Below are 17,320 nucleotides of genomic sequence, written 5' to 3' on the forward strand. Positions count from 1 at the left end.
TCTTTTGTTTATTTTGAATTTGGTGTTATAGTTTCCTTAACGAAGTCCTAAGTATGGACGCTTTGAGACGCGCACGGCAACCTGAGAGCTGTTTTCCCCACATTTATATTGCTAAATATCTTTTCTCCATTAGAGATGATTAGTTTAAAGGTCTGGGAGACACCACTGTCCTGTTAAGCGAAATGTTTACTTCCGGTTGTCGTCCGCGTCTCAAAAATGTCGCGCCCTAGTTATCCCATTTTCTTACCTGAATGATCTACATCTACAGTGAAGTACATTAAAGGGGCATGTGAAATAACTGTACTTTTTCCTTGTAGCGTGGCCGTATTTTTGAAATGAAAGGAAGTTTCACGGACGCCAAGAATTGTTTCGAAAATGCAGTTGCTATTAACCCTAATCACGTCCCAAGCATCCAGCACTTGGTAAGCACGCTTTCACCTTCGATCCGGGATAGGGTAACTGTTGTCGAGGGACCTACTTCTTTTACTCAAAACGAGTCAAAAAAACATTCATTTTGATTGCAGTTAAACTCACTTTGAAAGCGAGGCCAATTGAAAACGGAAGTAGTCGAAGTGTCTTGACAGTGGGATGTAGTAGGATGTTTGGACAACTTACGGGCTGTTTTGAGTTTGTCAGTTCGGGTGGATGTCGGATTGAGAATGAGATTATCAACTTAGTTAATGTGGCACTGTGGCGTTGGTGTTATGGTTGAAAACAGGGTAAAAATGAAATTTCTATTTTAGCTGAGACGTTTTGAGGTGGTAACGTGACCGAGTGGTTGGGGCGTTTGCCTTGAGATCGGGAAGTGCCGGGTTCAGTCAAGAACCGTTCTGAACGCTAGTTCTTAGTAGTCCCTACTGAGCTTAACTTCAACAAAAGAACAAAAGAAGCTAAAGAGAGATCTTTTGTTTTCGTCCACCAACAGGAAGACCTAAGACAGCAATGACCAGAACCAGGTTGCTGACCAGCGGTTTTCGTTAAAACAATGGTTTTCTGGGGATGCTTAGTCTCGCGGGCTCAGAAAACCTGGTTGTGGTCATTGTTATTTAATGTTTTTCCACCCCAGCATGGTTACGATGACGTCACGTGAAAACCACCCATAGGCGTTTTATTTCCTTTTGTTGTTTTCAGGGTTCTTTGTATCATAAAACTGGAAATCTTGTTATGGCCGAGAAAGTCCTCCGTGAGGCCATTAACATTGATCCAACAGCTTTTGAAGCTTGGTGAGTTCTTGTTTGTCTGTCTGTTTACAACAACAACAACAACATTAACAACTGTCGTTTCCAATCATTTATTTGTGTCTCTGAAGAAACAATAACAAAGTTATATTTTGATACAATTGCTTGTAATGTGGCAATCTGATTGCCTAATTTGCCGCTGTCGATAAGAGCCTAGACAACGCTGCTCGCGTCATGCTCGCGTCGATGTGTCACACAATGTAATAGTAAATCATGCAGAAACGCTCATTTTGGGAAATAAAGCAATCATATTGCGAGAAAGTTATAGTTAAAGCTTGCTCTTTTTTGTGCCATGAACTTAACCACGCTCTGAAATAAGCATTTTCTTTGGCGTTGAATATTGTGGTAAAAAACAAATCGAATGTGGTTCAGCGTTGTCTGAACTCTTATCGACAACGATATTCGTTATCACAGATAAATAACCGAGCTTGAAAGATTTGAGAAAATTGTTATGAAATGATGTAAGTTGGTACGCACAGACAAACGTGTGTTGCGTTCTTGTTTGTTACGTGTGTTTTCGTTTTTATACACTGCCTTGTAAAACAAACACGCTAGCTCGTTTCTTTTTCTTAAATCTCGTCGGTAAAATCGACATGCGGTAATGAACGCTCCCTTCGGAACAAACGCCCTACCCTCTCGGTTAAAAGCTACATAAGCTTGTCCCTTCCCCCTCCTCGGTTGTTGAAAACTCACTGACTACTTCAAAAATGAAATAGGCCATGATGCCAAGGGCGTTTATTCGAGCATTTATAGTGTCTGTAGCAGTTACAGTTTCCGAGATACCAGTTTTCATAGCGACATTATATAGTAAGTGAGCGCCCCACCTTTTTAAAATTTAATTCATTCGCCAAGGTCAGCGAAGTGTGGTTAACTTTGTGCTATGCGATTTTTCAATATTCAGGCATTTACTGGGCGTGGTGTTAGAAGCGCAGAACGAACACGAGGCTGCCAGTGAATGTCTGATGACAGCTATTGATCTGGAGGCTACTCATCCGATCATACCATTTACAGCTATACCACGGTTCCTCTGACAAAAATGCCTTTTCTCGAAGTCTAACCATGGTTGGTAGAGGATTTTAACCACACTTCACCACTTCAAACGCCATCTTGGATGATAGTGTGCTACCCGGTCATTATCACGTGACTGGGCAAAACGACAACAAAGTCATACTTCAAAGAAGTTCACGGTTTTCAGAACCAATCCGCTCTACTAACTATGATCTAACTAAATTTTTTCCTTAAAGAATAATCAAATATCGCTATATAATTTTTAGACTTCAAGGCTCTGTCAATGTTCAAGGGTTGCTACCCGCACAAAGTCATCGTTTTCTATTCAGTAAGCCAGGAATAAAATACTGAATATGAAAGTGCGTTGTATAATGAGCTCTCTCTCAAAATTTGAACCCGATATAGCAAATAATCTTTGAGTAATGATGGTTTGAAAATTCGTAATTTTACAAAGATTGTATGGGATCATTAGGGAGCTTAAGCACGCGCGTTTTTGAGACGCAGACGGCAACCGGAAGAGACCAACTCGCGTTCCAGGACAGTTGCGTCTCCCAGAGTTTTATACTAATCATCCCTAATGGAGAAAAGAAACTTGACGATGAAATGTGGTTGTATGAAGACAAGTTAAAAGGGAAAACAGGTTACTTCCGGTTGCCGTCCGCGTCTCAAAAACGCACCTTCTTAAGCTCCCTATTAGCTCCTCTCTAAAACTCACCAGAGGGCGAGAAAGAGAGGCTCTGCAGAAAACGTGTCAAGTCGCCGCATCCCAAGTTGCTGGGCTAGTCACTCCGGTCAAACCTGTTTAGACAGCGCGCGCATCATATTTTTGACAAGGCGAAGGTCAAAAGCGAGCCTTCGGTACGAAAATCAACATGGCGTCTTGGAGTGCGATCGAGACTTGTCATGCATGGGTTTGAAAGTGTCTCCAAGCAACGGCTTGCGCTTACTCAATAAAGACTTAAGACGATTTCTGCAGAGTCCTTTTAAGAATGTCTTTGCTAGCAGGGTGTAGCGCCTTTTGCCACCTAAGAATTTATCAGTTTTTGATGGGTAATAACTGGCTCGTTATCAAAGCTTTAAGGCTTAAAATTGGAGATTTAACAAAGTTTCACATTTCTTTTACCTTTTATTAGTAAATAGCATGATGGCTTTCTGTGAGCAAACTTGTCATTAAAATGACATATTTTCGTTTGGCCGCCTTCGTATTTCCAAGAATAACGCTTTCTGCAATTGTTGTTAGGTTGTCTCAAGGACCAGTGATTGGGAGGCTTTAAAAGATAGGAAAAGTGGCTAATACGTTGTGCTCAAGACCGAGCAGAGAAGGGGAATGGGTTTTACACTGGGTCGAGGTAACAAACTGCTTTGCGTCGCTGTGCTCAATGCAAATGTGCACTTTGCAGGTTACTGATCACATGGTACAAAAACCGCCATATTGGAACGCAAATTGCGCACTGGGACATCTTAAACGAAGCAAGGTAATTTAAATTTTCTTTGTTTTAGATGTCCCAGTGGGCAATTTGCGTCCCAATATGGCGGGTTTTGTACCATGTGATCACTAACCTTCAAAGGGCCCATTACCTCTTGAAGTCAACGCGGTAATGAACTCATTCCCTTCCCTTGCTCGGTCATATATCGACTCTCTAAAGCCTTAACTAACAATTACAAATAAGAATAATATAATCAATAATAATTGTAGTAAAAAGAATTATTTCCATTTATATAATGCATTTTCTACATTAATGGTCAAATTCGTGTTTGTTTCTGTTCAAGCCAATCCAATTTTGGGCGACATGCCCTTTATTTATTTACGTTTTGTGTTCGTGTGTTTCTCCTCTTTGTGTTCTTTTCTTTCCAAAGTCATGAAATTGTCGCTATTCAAAGACTGCGGCCTTTCACTCTTCTCTTTACTCCAATGCAGCGCACGTGGTTTTCGTACATTCGATCAGTAATTAGACTTGCTCCCAGTCGCTCTCTCGAAACTCTTTGATTGACAAATTAGAGCGAGCGAAGCGAGCTTGAATTGAGGTTGCGTAGCCACCGAACGATCGACAAAGCCGCGAAATCGCAACCAGGCGTCACTTAACGGGAAAAATATTAAAGGAACCACCCGTCACTTAGCGGAAAATGAAATTAAAGGACTTTCAGAAAGTCTAATCAGTTATGTGCCATTCCTAATCACATTTAACGGGCATTTGGTCGCTAGTTATGGACAACAATGGTGATTTTGTCACTATTTTCTTACCAGTTTCATCAGTGGATTTTCGACGAGAATTGCATGATCCTGTTTTCATTTCAGGTTTCTAATTCCGGATTCCTGATTTTCCATACGCCTTTGGACAGGTTCGTCATTGCGATCGACGACAGCAAGAAACGGAACTGTTGTTTAAAATTTAACGGGAAAGTTAACTTGTTTAATTAAGAAGGCGTAGAAAGTGAAGAATTCCCAATATACAAAAATGACGTCTTTCCGACAATTCTGAGAATGTCACCTGAGTTTTCCAAGAATCTGTTCCTTTTTCCGGTTTCATTGTTTCCCTCTTTTCCCGCGATGTGATTGGCCGATGACTTGTCGTTTTCTTAGAACCGCCCAAACTTCATAGAATTAGCTTGGTATCTTCACTTTACCTCCTTGCCCCGGAAATTAGCCGGTATTTGGGCAATTTTTGAGAATTTAAAGCTGAAAATTTCGTGGAGAGGAGTGACATGAGCTGCAAGAGAGGATACAGGCCTAAATAGAAAAGAAGGTAAGTGTGGTTTTGCTTAGTTCCGACTTATACTAAGCCGGGCTTGAATCCTAAATTTGCCGGTGGCGGTATGTTTCCTGATTCCTCGAATGTCAAGCCTCTCGAAAGGTTCCGAAACAGTAAAATTGTTAAACCTTAGCTGGAAGTGGAATTTTCGATAATTGGTGTTTTAAGTCATGCAAATTTTTTTTGTATATATCAACAACGATAATAAAGAAAGTACAGTATGGGGCCCAGTTCTCGGCCACAAAAAACGTAAACTAGTATTTCTTACCTTGGAATTGCCGTAAGGACTTGAAATTTCAAGGACAATTAACTTCAGCATTCAGTTTACACATGTAAAGCTATCGACTGCTCAACGCTGTTTTCTCTCGAGTAATAACGAAAATGGACGCGTCGTTCGTGGGCCCAGTTATTGGCCAGCGAGCCCAGTTCTCGACCACAAAAGAGAGCGCTCGATTCCTTAGCATAAACAACGCTTTATCACCCATTTTTGTTGTTAAGTCACAAATAAGGTTTGTGTTTTATATTTCGCCCACAAAGTATCCTTAACGAGCTTTGTTTCATGTTGGAAAAGGAAGGTTTTTTGCACACCTATTTTTTCTCCTAATTGCTCAATAGCAAGCGAGACCAAAAAAAGAGTTGGGTTCTGGTGAGTCAGAACTCATAAGTTTTAATTCATATCTACTGTCAGAACATGCCACCCCATTACAGCTTTACTTTAACAAATGATTCGACAAGAAAACTCCATACAAAACTATGAATGCTTTTTAGTGTTGTCGACGGCGAGCGGGGTGGCCGAGAATAGGCAAATACGCAAAAATGCCAAGGAAATTTTGAGGAGTGAATTTAGGTCAAAGAAGAATAAAATAGGCCGGGAAAAGTTCATATTTAACTGAGAGATTTATCACTCTACGTTCAATGTGCCAAGAATTAGCTCATTTGCGTCTCCTATAGATCGTTTTCACTGTCACGCAATAAAAAAATAAACCGAAAACCATCTAGTGGAAAAAGTCAAGAATTCGTGATGTTGTAGAAGATAAATGAAGAAGACACTTCTCCAAGTTTTAGGCCTGTGCGTTTCCCCAAACTTCAGATATTCGTCGAAATGTTTTGCAGAAATTTACAGAGCCCAGTATGAAAACGCCATGTTGGTGTACATCTGTGGTGCACCAATATGGCGGCCGGAAAATAGTGTCAACATCTGTTACTTACTTTGGCTATCTAGGCGAGAGATCATCTGTACTGAACAAACAGCTATTTACCTAAGCACTTTTCCTAATGCTTTTATTTCTAAAAAGGCTCAAAACCATGAGATAAATATATATTTCTCAATAAACTCAATCGTGCCCTCGTGTCACGCACCGCTATAACTCCGAAATTAAAAATGCTCTGGTTTCCAAACAAAGCACGCAATTGAGCTTTAAAATTGCAAATGGATACAAATTTACCGCCTCTTATGCCTGATGAGGATAAAAACTTTCGTGGCTCTTTAGTTTTCGATTTTAGAAAATGATGACGTCACGTGAAAACGATCTATACGGATAAAATATAAACTTGAATTAGAACATGTAATTCGAGTAGCCGTGAACAAACACGTTTTCGTGGAAACCAAATTCACCTACCTTCGTGTCACGTCGACTTGCTCACAGTATATAGTAGCTGTAAACTCAAAACTCGGCAGGACAAAAGGCAAGGAATCAGGCTACCTTTGGAAGCAATTGCTTTTTATTCAGATTCATTTGTGGCGCAAAAAATAAACGTTGAACGAAAAGTGGCCGAGAACTGGGCCCCTTACTGTACTGGAAGTTGGTGACCAAAGTCTGGTTGGACGATAATATATGTGAAAGCCATATATATTTGCTGCGGAGAGATGAATCACGTTAAGATACTGATTATCGTAGTTATTAACGTTCCTTGAGCAATAACGAAAGGAAAGCCTGAGAAATTCAGGCCTGCACAGGATTCGAACCCTGACCTCTGCATTACCGGTGAAGTGCTCCTCTCAGTTGAGCTATAAATCATCTGCGAGGTGGTTATTATGCGGTGAGTTCATATTGAGCCCGTAAAGGGTATAGGCATGACGAAAGTGAATATATATGAAAGGCATATATATTTATATATTACTGGTCAAGTAACGTTAATAACTGCGATGATCAGTATCTTAATATGATTCATCTCTCCGCAATTCAAATATATATGGCTTTCATATATCTTATCTTTCGTCATATTCATATCCTCTAAGGAATCAATATGGACTCACATAATGACTAGTGGCTTCCAGATGGCTTGTAGCTCAACTGACAGAGCACTTCAGCGGCATCGCGAAATCCCGTTCAAGCCTGAGTATTTCAGGCTTTCCTTTCGTTACTGCTCAAGTAACGTTAATAACTCATCGTGATGATCAGTGGTTTAAATTGAAATTCTGATTCATTTCTACTGTCCTTGTCGGGTGTAGGGCCCACGGTATGCGGAACTTCGGTCAATTTTTAAAAGATCTTACCGAATTTAATAATCTTATTTAATCAAGGCGGAAGCAAACGCCTTTGAAAGTGATTATGCAATCACTAAAATCCAGGTTAAGACATGGAGATAAACTCTGCCCAAAGCAACTTGCGTAGACAAAACTTTCCAGCTTGGCGTTAAGTGGATCCAGTACGAGAATTAACTTTAAAGTTTAGCCATAAATTAAGAGAGCTAGACTAGGAGTTCACTGGAGGTGTTCACCTACGAGTAGTTCCAACGATTTCCATTTGACTGACTTGAATGACTTGAAGGTGGCTGCATCTGAAGTAAACCTGAAAGAATCTGAAATTGGAATTTTATTTCTAACGGAGACTCAAATTGCAGAGTAGGTGAGCTCATTTCTAAGGAAAATTTTCCTGTTGAAGAATTAATCCACCAGAGTGTCATTTTGCCGAAGTCGCTTTGCCCTAAAGCTATACAGGGCTATACAGCACTGCACCGTAATCGTGAGATTCAGTCACGGATATCGAGCTATCCATCTGGTCGACCTCTCCATCAAGGGTAGTAATTACAGAATGCAGGGCCACAGATAACTTTATCCCTTGGAGAAGTCAAAATCTAGTGTTTATATTAAGCAATTCTTTTGGCTGTCGTTACGAAATAAATCCACTCCTCTTTCTCGAAAGAACTCCTGCCTGGGGATTAGAGAGCAAAGAATTACATGTACCTGTATCCAACAACACCTCACTTCTAATAACTTCAGGGGCACCCAACGAATCTGTTCCTCACATTATCTGTTCCCCAGAGGAATCTTGCTGGCTGGCAAAAATACAGGTGTTTCGATGAGCTGGCTGGGAAATTTTGGTATTGATAGAGGTCTTGCCTGGCAATTACTGACTTTTTCTAGAATTTCAACCCGAGCTGGCTGTAGAAACTCTGAAGACTGAGGACGACTAAAAAAAAAAAAAAAAAAAAAAAAAGAACCCCTTCCCTCTCCCAGAGAGTAGTGACAAACATACGACGGCTGGTCAGAGTGATTGCGCTTGCGGAAAAAACCTATTTTGTCCCGGTTTTGTCGCTTTTGTTCGGTCGTTTTGGATCGAGGGATTTGAAAACGCGCGGAATTCCTGGCTAGGAAATAAATTTGATCAGCTGGCTGGGAAACCAACCAATTTTATCTAGCTGGCTGGGAAATTTCTTGTGTGTCTTGCTGGGAAAAAGGAACAGATGTTTTCCCAGCAACACTGAAAAACACCTGAAAATGCCTTAATAACATTTATTTTCATTAACTGGGGTATAATACATTTTACAACAAATTGTTCGTTGGGTGCCCCTGTAACTTGAAAGTACGATTGCTGATTTTATTGCATGAAGTTGCTGTTACGTAGATAAACAATTTAACCAACCAAGGAAGGTCATTCTTTTTTCTTCATTAGTGGTCTCCGCTTAGGATATTCAGAATTTTCGTGTTTCACGAGGAAGACTTTTACTGATGTAAGTCGTTGTGTAGTGACTGCACACAATGCCGGCATCTCCCCCACTTAAAGGTTTGTACTACTTCTTGATTCATTCAGTGATCCACTTGGTTGCTTGTTGTTCCAGAGAAACATTATAACGGAAATATTGTAGCGGATTAACTCCAGAGCAAACCGACATACAACGTAACAACAATTGTGTTTATTCAACTCCTGACTTCCAAAACAAATACACTGCAAGCGTAACTCATCGTTTGTAGATGTTCCAACCGACACATTTATAACCTGCGATCAGACGTGTAAAGAAAAGTACGCCAAATCGCAGGTTATCACATTTACAACCGCATTAGCTTTCATCCGAACGAAATGTTAAGGGCAGAGATGGCGAAGGGCTCCCGAGTCGATTCGCGAACTCATCGTCATATGTGGGTTGAATTTGTTGCTTCTCCACTCTGCTCCAAAAAGTTTACCTTATTGGGGTACTTTAGTTTTCCCCTTTCATGAAAATACTAACCTTTTCTTTGATCTGCTTTAATTTAATCTGATTTGACTTGAATTGATTTACACTCTCCCAAATGAATATAGCACTTTGCGCTCTGCTAAATGAGCTTGAGACTTCAAAGCGATCATTTATTATTTGGAAATAGGCGACAAGAGGAAGGGGAACCGTAATTTAAGACGAAGTGAACAAATGCTGGAAGCTCTATAAACTCCAGCGTTGTGATAAAGTATCTTAGAATATAAAGAAGGTCTCTTTCCGAATTTTAATTCATTTCATTTGTGTGTGTGTGTTAATGAAAGAATTTATATCACCTCCAAAACTGTTCCGAGTCACAAGATTTCAGATGCATCGAGTACACAAAAGCATTCGTCGAAACATTTGGCTGAAATCACTTCGAAAATTTCGCCCGGTGATCCCAAAGACTCTTGAATGTTTGTCGAAAACAATCAAGTCACCGAAACATCACTTAACGGATTCGCAAACAAAAAATACTGGTGTTGTTTGTGCAATCTTAATCACTCAAACAGGTCAGCTAGCATTATCGGTAATCAAATTGTTCGCTGAGAAGTTGGGGGAGGGTAACTTTTAGCTGTCAATTTCTGAAAGAAAGATTCTATTTCGCAAAAAATTCGTACACTTCAATTTTCATGCACGAAATTTGTTCGATGAATGCCTCGAATACAAACTATAACTAAAGAATTTTCTTATAAAAATCAATTTTGATTCATGTAAATAATAGAACTTGAAACGATCCCAATAGTATCGCTTGTAGGGTCAGTTTGAAAGCGCGAGTGTAGTCGACTAGGAAATTGGCTGTTTTTACCGTGCAATATCCCATTCCTCAAAGTTAATAACAATTCAATCTCTCCTAATTAAGTGTGGGTTGTTATTATATTGCGAAGTACATTTACGATCTCACCACTAGGATAATTGTGTCTTAATGAGGGTGTGAATGGGGTTAACCGACAAGCGACAAAGGACTAGAAAATATTACTGACTACGGACAAAACGAGGAAAAATTACCAATTAGCGACAAAAAAATTAACTGGGATTCACCGACAGCCGACAAAGGTCGAAATCTTAACCGACAACCGACAAAGTAATGAAGTTTTAACCGAAAACCGACATGTGGACCCCACCCCATTCAGACCCTCCTTAATCAGTCATTTGTATCAAAAGACGGTAGAGGCCAGAACATTTTATTGCCTCTGGGAGATAATCTTTAGGGCTAGGGTTTCCAAACTGCCCCATGTAGAAGGATGACATGAAAGGGAAAGTATTATAATTTATTTGAGCTCCTTGTACCTCGGGTGTGGGTGAAACATGAAGATATCACAAGGTGTTTGAGATCGTTGTATAAAGAAAGCGAACCATGAAAAACATTAAGGAAGGCATTAGTTTCGGACAAAACAGACTCAAAGCAATGCATGCCAAAACGTTTTAATGAATTGCAATGATTATTACAATGGATCACAGTACCTCAGTCACGAGTATATGAGCGGAGCTTGGCGGAGCACAGTGGTTAAGAAATAGTTACTGATTCCAAGTTCGAGTGAGGCCTAACACTACTGTGAAGTTTTCATACCCAATTATTCCATCAGAGATCAACCCTAGTATTGGAATTGGGCCCACACAAGGACAGAGAAAAACTCTGACCAGGGTGGGATTTGAACCCACGACCTTCGGATTAGATCACCGCACATACCCACGGCCTGCTCCCGTTCTGGCCTTGTAGCTCAGTCGGTAGAGCACAGCGGCCTCACTCGAACTTGGAATCATTAACCTCAATATGCTACTTAAGGACAACAATTAATAATTAAGAAATAGTGATTAACCCATCAATGTGAGAAGTTTGGGTTTTGGTTATGACGTCATCGTCCGACCGTCCGTTCAACTTTTCATGTAAGGCAATACGCGAAATGTCTTACTTTTGGAACCCGCGTTTTAGGGACGGACCATTATTTTTCTGGAAGGGGGAGGGGGGGGGGGGGTGGTTATAGAAAATATTGAAAAAAAATTGTTTTCAGGACCTAAAAAGACAAAATAAATTGCTTGCAAACATGATATGTATAAAAACATCGTTTGCATAGGGGTCAGAGAAACTTGTAACTTATTAACGAAAAGAAAAATTTCAAAACTGAAAATTTGACTAAAAGTATGTCGTTGTTTGTAGACAGGATAGACGGCTTCATTAAAATCAACGTTTTAATTTAACCAAATTGGAACACCAAACATTGCATGAAATAAATAATTGACCGTGCACAAAAATAAACCCAAGCAGGGGATTTCAAAGTGGTCATGTTGGCAATAAAATCAAATAAAAAAATCAGTAAATGGCTGATCCCTTTTTTTTTTAACAGTAACTTATTGCAGCAATTACAGTGCAACGCGCCTTACCGTGGCCACCCAACAAATTTCTCATTTGACAATTACGTGTAAATACGTCAACTCAACAACCCATGCAACGGTGTTCAACTTACAACTGTGCGAACTTTGCAAGGAGGCGTGACTGTCAATCAAATTCACACATCCTGATTGGCGGACAATTTGTAAAAAACTTTGTTAGGTGGCCACGGTTAGGCGCGTCGCACTGTAACATTATTTTACATTTCGTTGACTATTAAACCTCATATATATTTATAAATGTATATGGGAACATCGTCAGAGAGGATCAGGACTCCACTACTGCAGAATAGCAGAAAAGCCTGCTACTCCCTTTGCGTATTGCCAGTCGTATACTCTGTATTTGCGCCAGTAGCTGTGCAAGAATTAAAATGGTGAGAGTTTTTAATATATAGAAACAACAAGCTATTACTAAGAGCTTACATGTCTCATATAAATTGGGTATAGCTTTTCTGAAATTTTCTTCGAAAAGTAGTTTAAAATATTGCGCTTTTCAATAACACAAAGACTGGACATGTAAAATTTAAGCAACTGCCGCCTATCATAATAACGTCTCAGAAAACGAAAAAGATGAGTTCAGAGGTGTCAAAAGGTAACGTTCGTGGGCAGTGATTGGTGGATTTCGATCCGCTTTGTAGATTTCTCTTTTTCCAATTCGTTGGTCGCCGCCGTAAAATATTGAATTGAATAACGATTAACGGCAGCAAAAAGGGAACTTCCTTTTTGTGTCAGAATGTGGTTAAAAAAATATCGGGAAAATTGTTTGCAGGAAGGTGTTGTTCGAAAAAAAATGTTTGCAGAGGTGCATATTTAAAAAAAAATAGTTTACAGAGGAAAATTTTTCATACCCCCCCCCCCCCCCTTTCCTCCGGGAAAATAATGGTCCGTCCCTCATTGGCGGGAAGATGCGTGGGTTGCAACCTTGCTGGAACCCGCGTTTTTGCAGCGGGAAGTTACATGGCCAGCATTTGACACAGTGTTATAGTAAAACAAGCAAAAATTTTGAAGACAAAAAAAACTTACTTAGAATTTTTAATAAGTAGTATACAACGAGGAAAGAAGAGAAAGAGAAAGGGAGGCAAAAGACAAATTAGCAGGCGACGAGTAAGCGGTGCTCAACTAAAAGAGAGCGACTGAGGCAGCGTTTACACGAACGCGGTTTCATTTGTAACCGCATCGTTTTCGATGCGGTTACACCTTCTGTTTACACGACACCGATCGAGACTGTTGCCGAAACCGCTGCCAAAAGTGGAGCGTTTTCAAAACGATGCGGTTTCATCTGTCGTGTAAACAGTGAAACCGCATCGATTTGAATACGGTTACTATTTTGGTGCGAACTTTGCATTATTCAATTCAAAATAGTGAATTTAGCTTATAACATCGCGACGTCGAATGGTAAGCAGACTTCTGATAAAAATATTTGGAAAAAAAACATAACTGAATAATAATTGAGAAGCTCCGCTTTTAGGCCTACTGTGATGGTGGGTTCGTACACAAAACGAAAAACAAACAATAACACACACACGCCCTTCCCACAATTGCGCAACGCACAAGCATGAAACTTATAAACGAAAATAATTAAAGATTTTAATTTAGGAGAGGGAAAAAAAAGAGAAAACCTAAATTTGCTTAATATATATTAAATGACAACAGTAATTAAAATAAACTAAATACTTTACTTTGAATATTTACAGTATTAAACAGTTAAGTTCAGTTCTTCGCTTTCACTCCAAAAAGCAACTAACCAACAAACCTCAGCCAGCAATGCAGCTTTAAACCAACTGCTTCTAGGTCTGCCTCTGCTTCTGCTCTCCGGCGCCTTCTATCTTTCTAGGACTTTACTTGTCCTATTCCTCTTTTGTCAACTCCGCCGGCGCTCAGCCTTTCCGTTTTCCTTTTCACTAAAGAGTCGTACAGTAATATTCTCCTCGCTCGTTCCTCCACCGTAGACAAAGGGGTTTTGTCTTGATGTACGGTTGGGGTCTGCTAAAGACTTTCAGCATTGACTGTTTGCGCGTTTCTGCCCTCCACTTTCTTCTAAAATTGGCCTTTCCTCTTGTCAACAAACCTTGCACCACTTCAACAACCAACCAACGCCCACGACTTTTATATCTATATATAGTTAACTAATTCATTCAAATTACGACTACAAGCAATGACTACATTACAACACTTAGAAATTCTATAACACTAAATCAGATAATGCATAATACACTAGGGAATCGTACAATTGGTAATTAACACTCACACTAACGAACAAGACGAGTGGCTAAAACTATCTATAAACTGGTGACACAAAAAAAATAATTATGTGACACCTACCTAGATGTATTTAAGTAAGCTTATGTTTATGCCATATAAGACTGTTCGAAAGGTTGTACTTACACACAGAAAAAGGAAACTGTTCACAGCAATGCGAGCAGCAATCAAATCTTGCGTGTGATTTTAGACCACTCTATGAAGTATTCGTCAACTTTTCTTTTACTTAAAAGCTAATCGGTGCCTGTTCTTGAAGGGGTGTACTGTTGCTGGACACTAGTGTTAAATCCCTAATGCGACCGCAACCATTGTCGTCAAGACTTCAAATTTGGTGATTTCACGCCATTGGTTAGGCAGAGGACATGTACCACACAAATATCTGCTAAAAGCGGTGCCGCACGTGCAGCGCCATTATTTTTAAATCAATGATGTTATTGTTTTGTGGCATTGCCGTTGTCGCAGACGTCTTCACTGAACGAACGATAGAGTTAATATTAATACTTAGTTAAAATTTAAAAAACGATCTCTGGCTAAAATGATTAAAAAACTACGAGCTTTCGACTGCCCGAACTGCAGTCTTCGACGGGTAAAATGAATGATAAGAAATCGATGAGAAAATTTAAATAAAAACGTACATTGCAAAATGATGAGAATGTAGAAAATTTATGAATATTTGTTAAAAAGAATGTTGTATTGTCCAGGTAAAGGGCACGAATTGTTATCTGCGTTGGGTGTCACTGTGGTACGCCACGCTTCTAATGTTTATCTCGTTCTAAAAGTGCCTTTGTCAATAACTGACGCATTCTCGAAATCAATGGCGTGGTTATTGGACCAAGCGTGATTGGCAATTCTAGAACCTTTGGCCGCAGTTTTGGTGTTCCTCAAATGTTCTTTTTTTCGCGTATTGAAAGCTCTGCCGGTTTCCCCAATATAACACCACGAACAATTTGTACAGGAAATTTTATATACGACGTTGGTCTGCGATTCCATCGAAGGTCGGAATTTCGGTACTGGGAACTGTTGTTGTAGAGTGGTAAATGGTTTGTTTACAACCCTGACATCGTGTTTTTTGAGGATGCGTGTCAAAGGCTCAGTTACTCCTTTGATGTAAGGGAGAGAAGCGAAAGACTTGCGTGACTCGGTTGGTTCAACCATCTTGAAAAACATTCCAACGAGTTCCTCCGGAGATACATCTGTTGTAGAAGCTCGAGTCTTTCTAGCGTGTATACTTTTGATAAAGCTAGATGGATAACCGTTGGACTCCAGAGCTGCCTGGACGTAATTAAGTTCCTGTTTTTTTCCTTCAGAAGAATTGGGTAGATTAAGAGCCCTGTGCAGGAGGCTTGATGTTGTGCTGACCTTGTGTTGCCTGCTGTGATGGGAATAAAAATCTAAGTATCTGTCTGTATGGGTGGGCTTTCTGTAAACATTAACAGCGATGACTCCATTTCTTCGGGAGACCAGAGTGTCGAGAAAGGAGATGTTTCCGTTACATTCGGTCTCAATGGTAAACGAGATGTTAAGGTCAATTGAATTTAATGTGTCATGGAAGGCTGAGACGTCGTTCTTCCCAATGATGCAAAAGCTATCGTCCACGTACCTTTTCCAAATTTTGGGGCGAACGGTTGAAATACTTATTGCGGACTCTTCGATCTCCTCCATGCAAAGATTGGCCACAACGGGGCTGACAGGACTGCCCATCGCACAGCCATGGACTTGTTTATAAATTCTGTCGTTGAACATAAAATAGTTGTTGGACAAGGTGAATTGAAGAAGTTTAGTGATGTCATCGATGTCCAAATTTGTCCTTGAAGGAAGGGTGGCATCTTGTTCAAGTTTCTTTTTTATGTACATACAAGCTTTATCTACAGGGATTGCGGTGAAGAGTGACACAACATCAAAAGAGACCAAAATTTCATTATCATCAATCTCGATATCGGATAATTCTTTGGAAAACTGCAAGGAGTTGGCAGCAGAGTATCCGTTGCGATTCTGAAGCGGAGAAAGGATATCCGTTAGGAATTTGGATGTGTTGTATAGTGCTGAGCCAATACAGGTGACGATGGGCCTCAGGGGGTTCCCTTCTTTATGGTGCTTAACAGAACCGCGAATCGCTGGTGGTGTGCCGTCAGTTGAGTGAAGTTTGCGGTATGTTGGTTCATCTATTTTTTGCTGTCTCTTTAAAGAGAGGAGCATAGCGTTCAATTCACGTTCGATTCGGCGGAAAGGAGATGAGGAAATTACTTCATAGGTGGATCTGTCGTTGAGTAAGGTTTCCATCTTGTTGTCATAGTCAGATCTATCCATGACAACAAAACAATTCCCCTTGTCGGCCTTCATTACGACTCTGGACTGGTCTTTCTTAAGATTGCTTAAGGCTTTTTTTTCCTCTTTGGAAACATTACTGTGTGCCGGTAGTCGTGCCCTATGAAGAACAGCAGCAGAACTTGTTCTAACCGCATCTTTGGAATCATCAGGCAGGTGGCGGATGGCAGCTTCAATTTCAGCAACGATGTCCTTATGTGGTATGATAGTTGGCGTTGGGGCAAATTTGGGGCCTTTCTCCAAGAGAGATCGTTCCTCTGGTAAAAGTGGTTTCGTGGAGAGGTTCACAACCCAGTTGTTCTTGTCGATGTCAGCTTTTTGAGAACCCCTGGTGTTCAAATTAGCGAGTTTTTTGGCATGTCTGGCATTGATGTTATTATGAAAAGATGTGTGTCAACGAGGACACCTATTCAACTTTAATGTCGTTCCTGAAAAGCAGAGCAACATCTTTTCATAATAACATCAATGCCAGACATGCCAAAAAACTCGCGAATTTGAACACCAGGGGTTCTCAAAAAGCTGACATCGACAAGAACAACTGGGTTGTGAACCTCTCCACGAAACCACTTTTACCAGAGGAACGATCTCTCTTGGAGAAAGGCCCCAAATTTGCCCCAACGCCAACTATCATACCACATAAGGACATCGTTGCTGAAATTGAAGCTGCCATCCGCCACCTGCCTGATGATTCCAAAGATGCGGTTAGAACAAGTTCTGCTGCTGTTCGTCATAGGGCACGACTACCGGCACACAGTAATGTTTCCAAAGAGGAAAAAAAAGCCTTAAGCAATCTTAAGAAAGACCAGTCCAGAGTCGTAATGAAGGCCGACAAGGGGAATTGTTTTGTTGTCATGGATAGATCTGACTATGACAACAAGATGGAAACCTTACTCAACGACA

General features: G+C 40.3%; 2 protein-coding genes across 4 annotated transcripts in view; both read left to right on the plus strand.

The window, feature by feature from the left end:
* LOC137978622 (tetratricopeptide repeat protein 7B-like) overlaps nt 1-17,320 on the plus strand; it is a 147,155-nt gene that overhangs the window by 70,477 nt on the left and 59,358 nt on the right. Inside the window, exons 20-22 of one of the 2 annotated variants that reach the window (XM_068825628.1) lie at nt 318-422; nt 1,132-1,223; nt 2,140-4,050. The exons of the other annotated variant lie outside the window; for it this stretch is intronic. Coding sequence (XP_068681729.1) covers nt 318-422; nt 1,132-1,223; nt 2,140-2,269 — 327 coding nt within the window. The 3' untranslated portion in view covers nt 2,270-4,050. Of the gene's footprint in view, nt 1-317; nt 423-1,131; nt 1,224-2,139; nt 4,051-17,320 lie in introns of those variants that run through there. 2 annotated transcript variants of the gene reach the window in all.
* LOC137978617 (sacsin-like) overlaps nt 4,670-17,320 on the plus strand; it is a 30,812-nt gene continuing 18,161 nt past the window's right edge. Inside the window, exons 1-2 of one of the 2 annotated variants that reach the window (XM_068825615.1) lie at nt 4,670-4,990; nt 8,893-9,003. In XM_068825615.1, the coding sequence (XP_068681716.1) occupies nt 8,979-9,003 (25 nt within the window). In that variant the 5' untranslated portion in view covers nt 4,670-4,990; nt 8,893-8,978. Of the gene's footprint in view, nt 4,991-7,654; nt 7,846-8,892; nt 9,004-17,320 lie in introns of those variants that run through there. The other variant, XM_068825616.1, reaches the window with a different exon arrangement.

Source organism: Montipora foliosa, chromosome 12 (assembly GCF_036669935.1).
Source record: "Montipora foliosa isolate CH-2021 chromosome 12, ASM3666993v2, whole genome shotgun sequence".
In the NCBI taxonomy this organism is placed as follows: Eukaryota; Metazoa; Cnidaria; class Anthozoa; order Scleractinia; family Acroporidae; genus Montipora; species Montipora foliosa.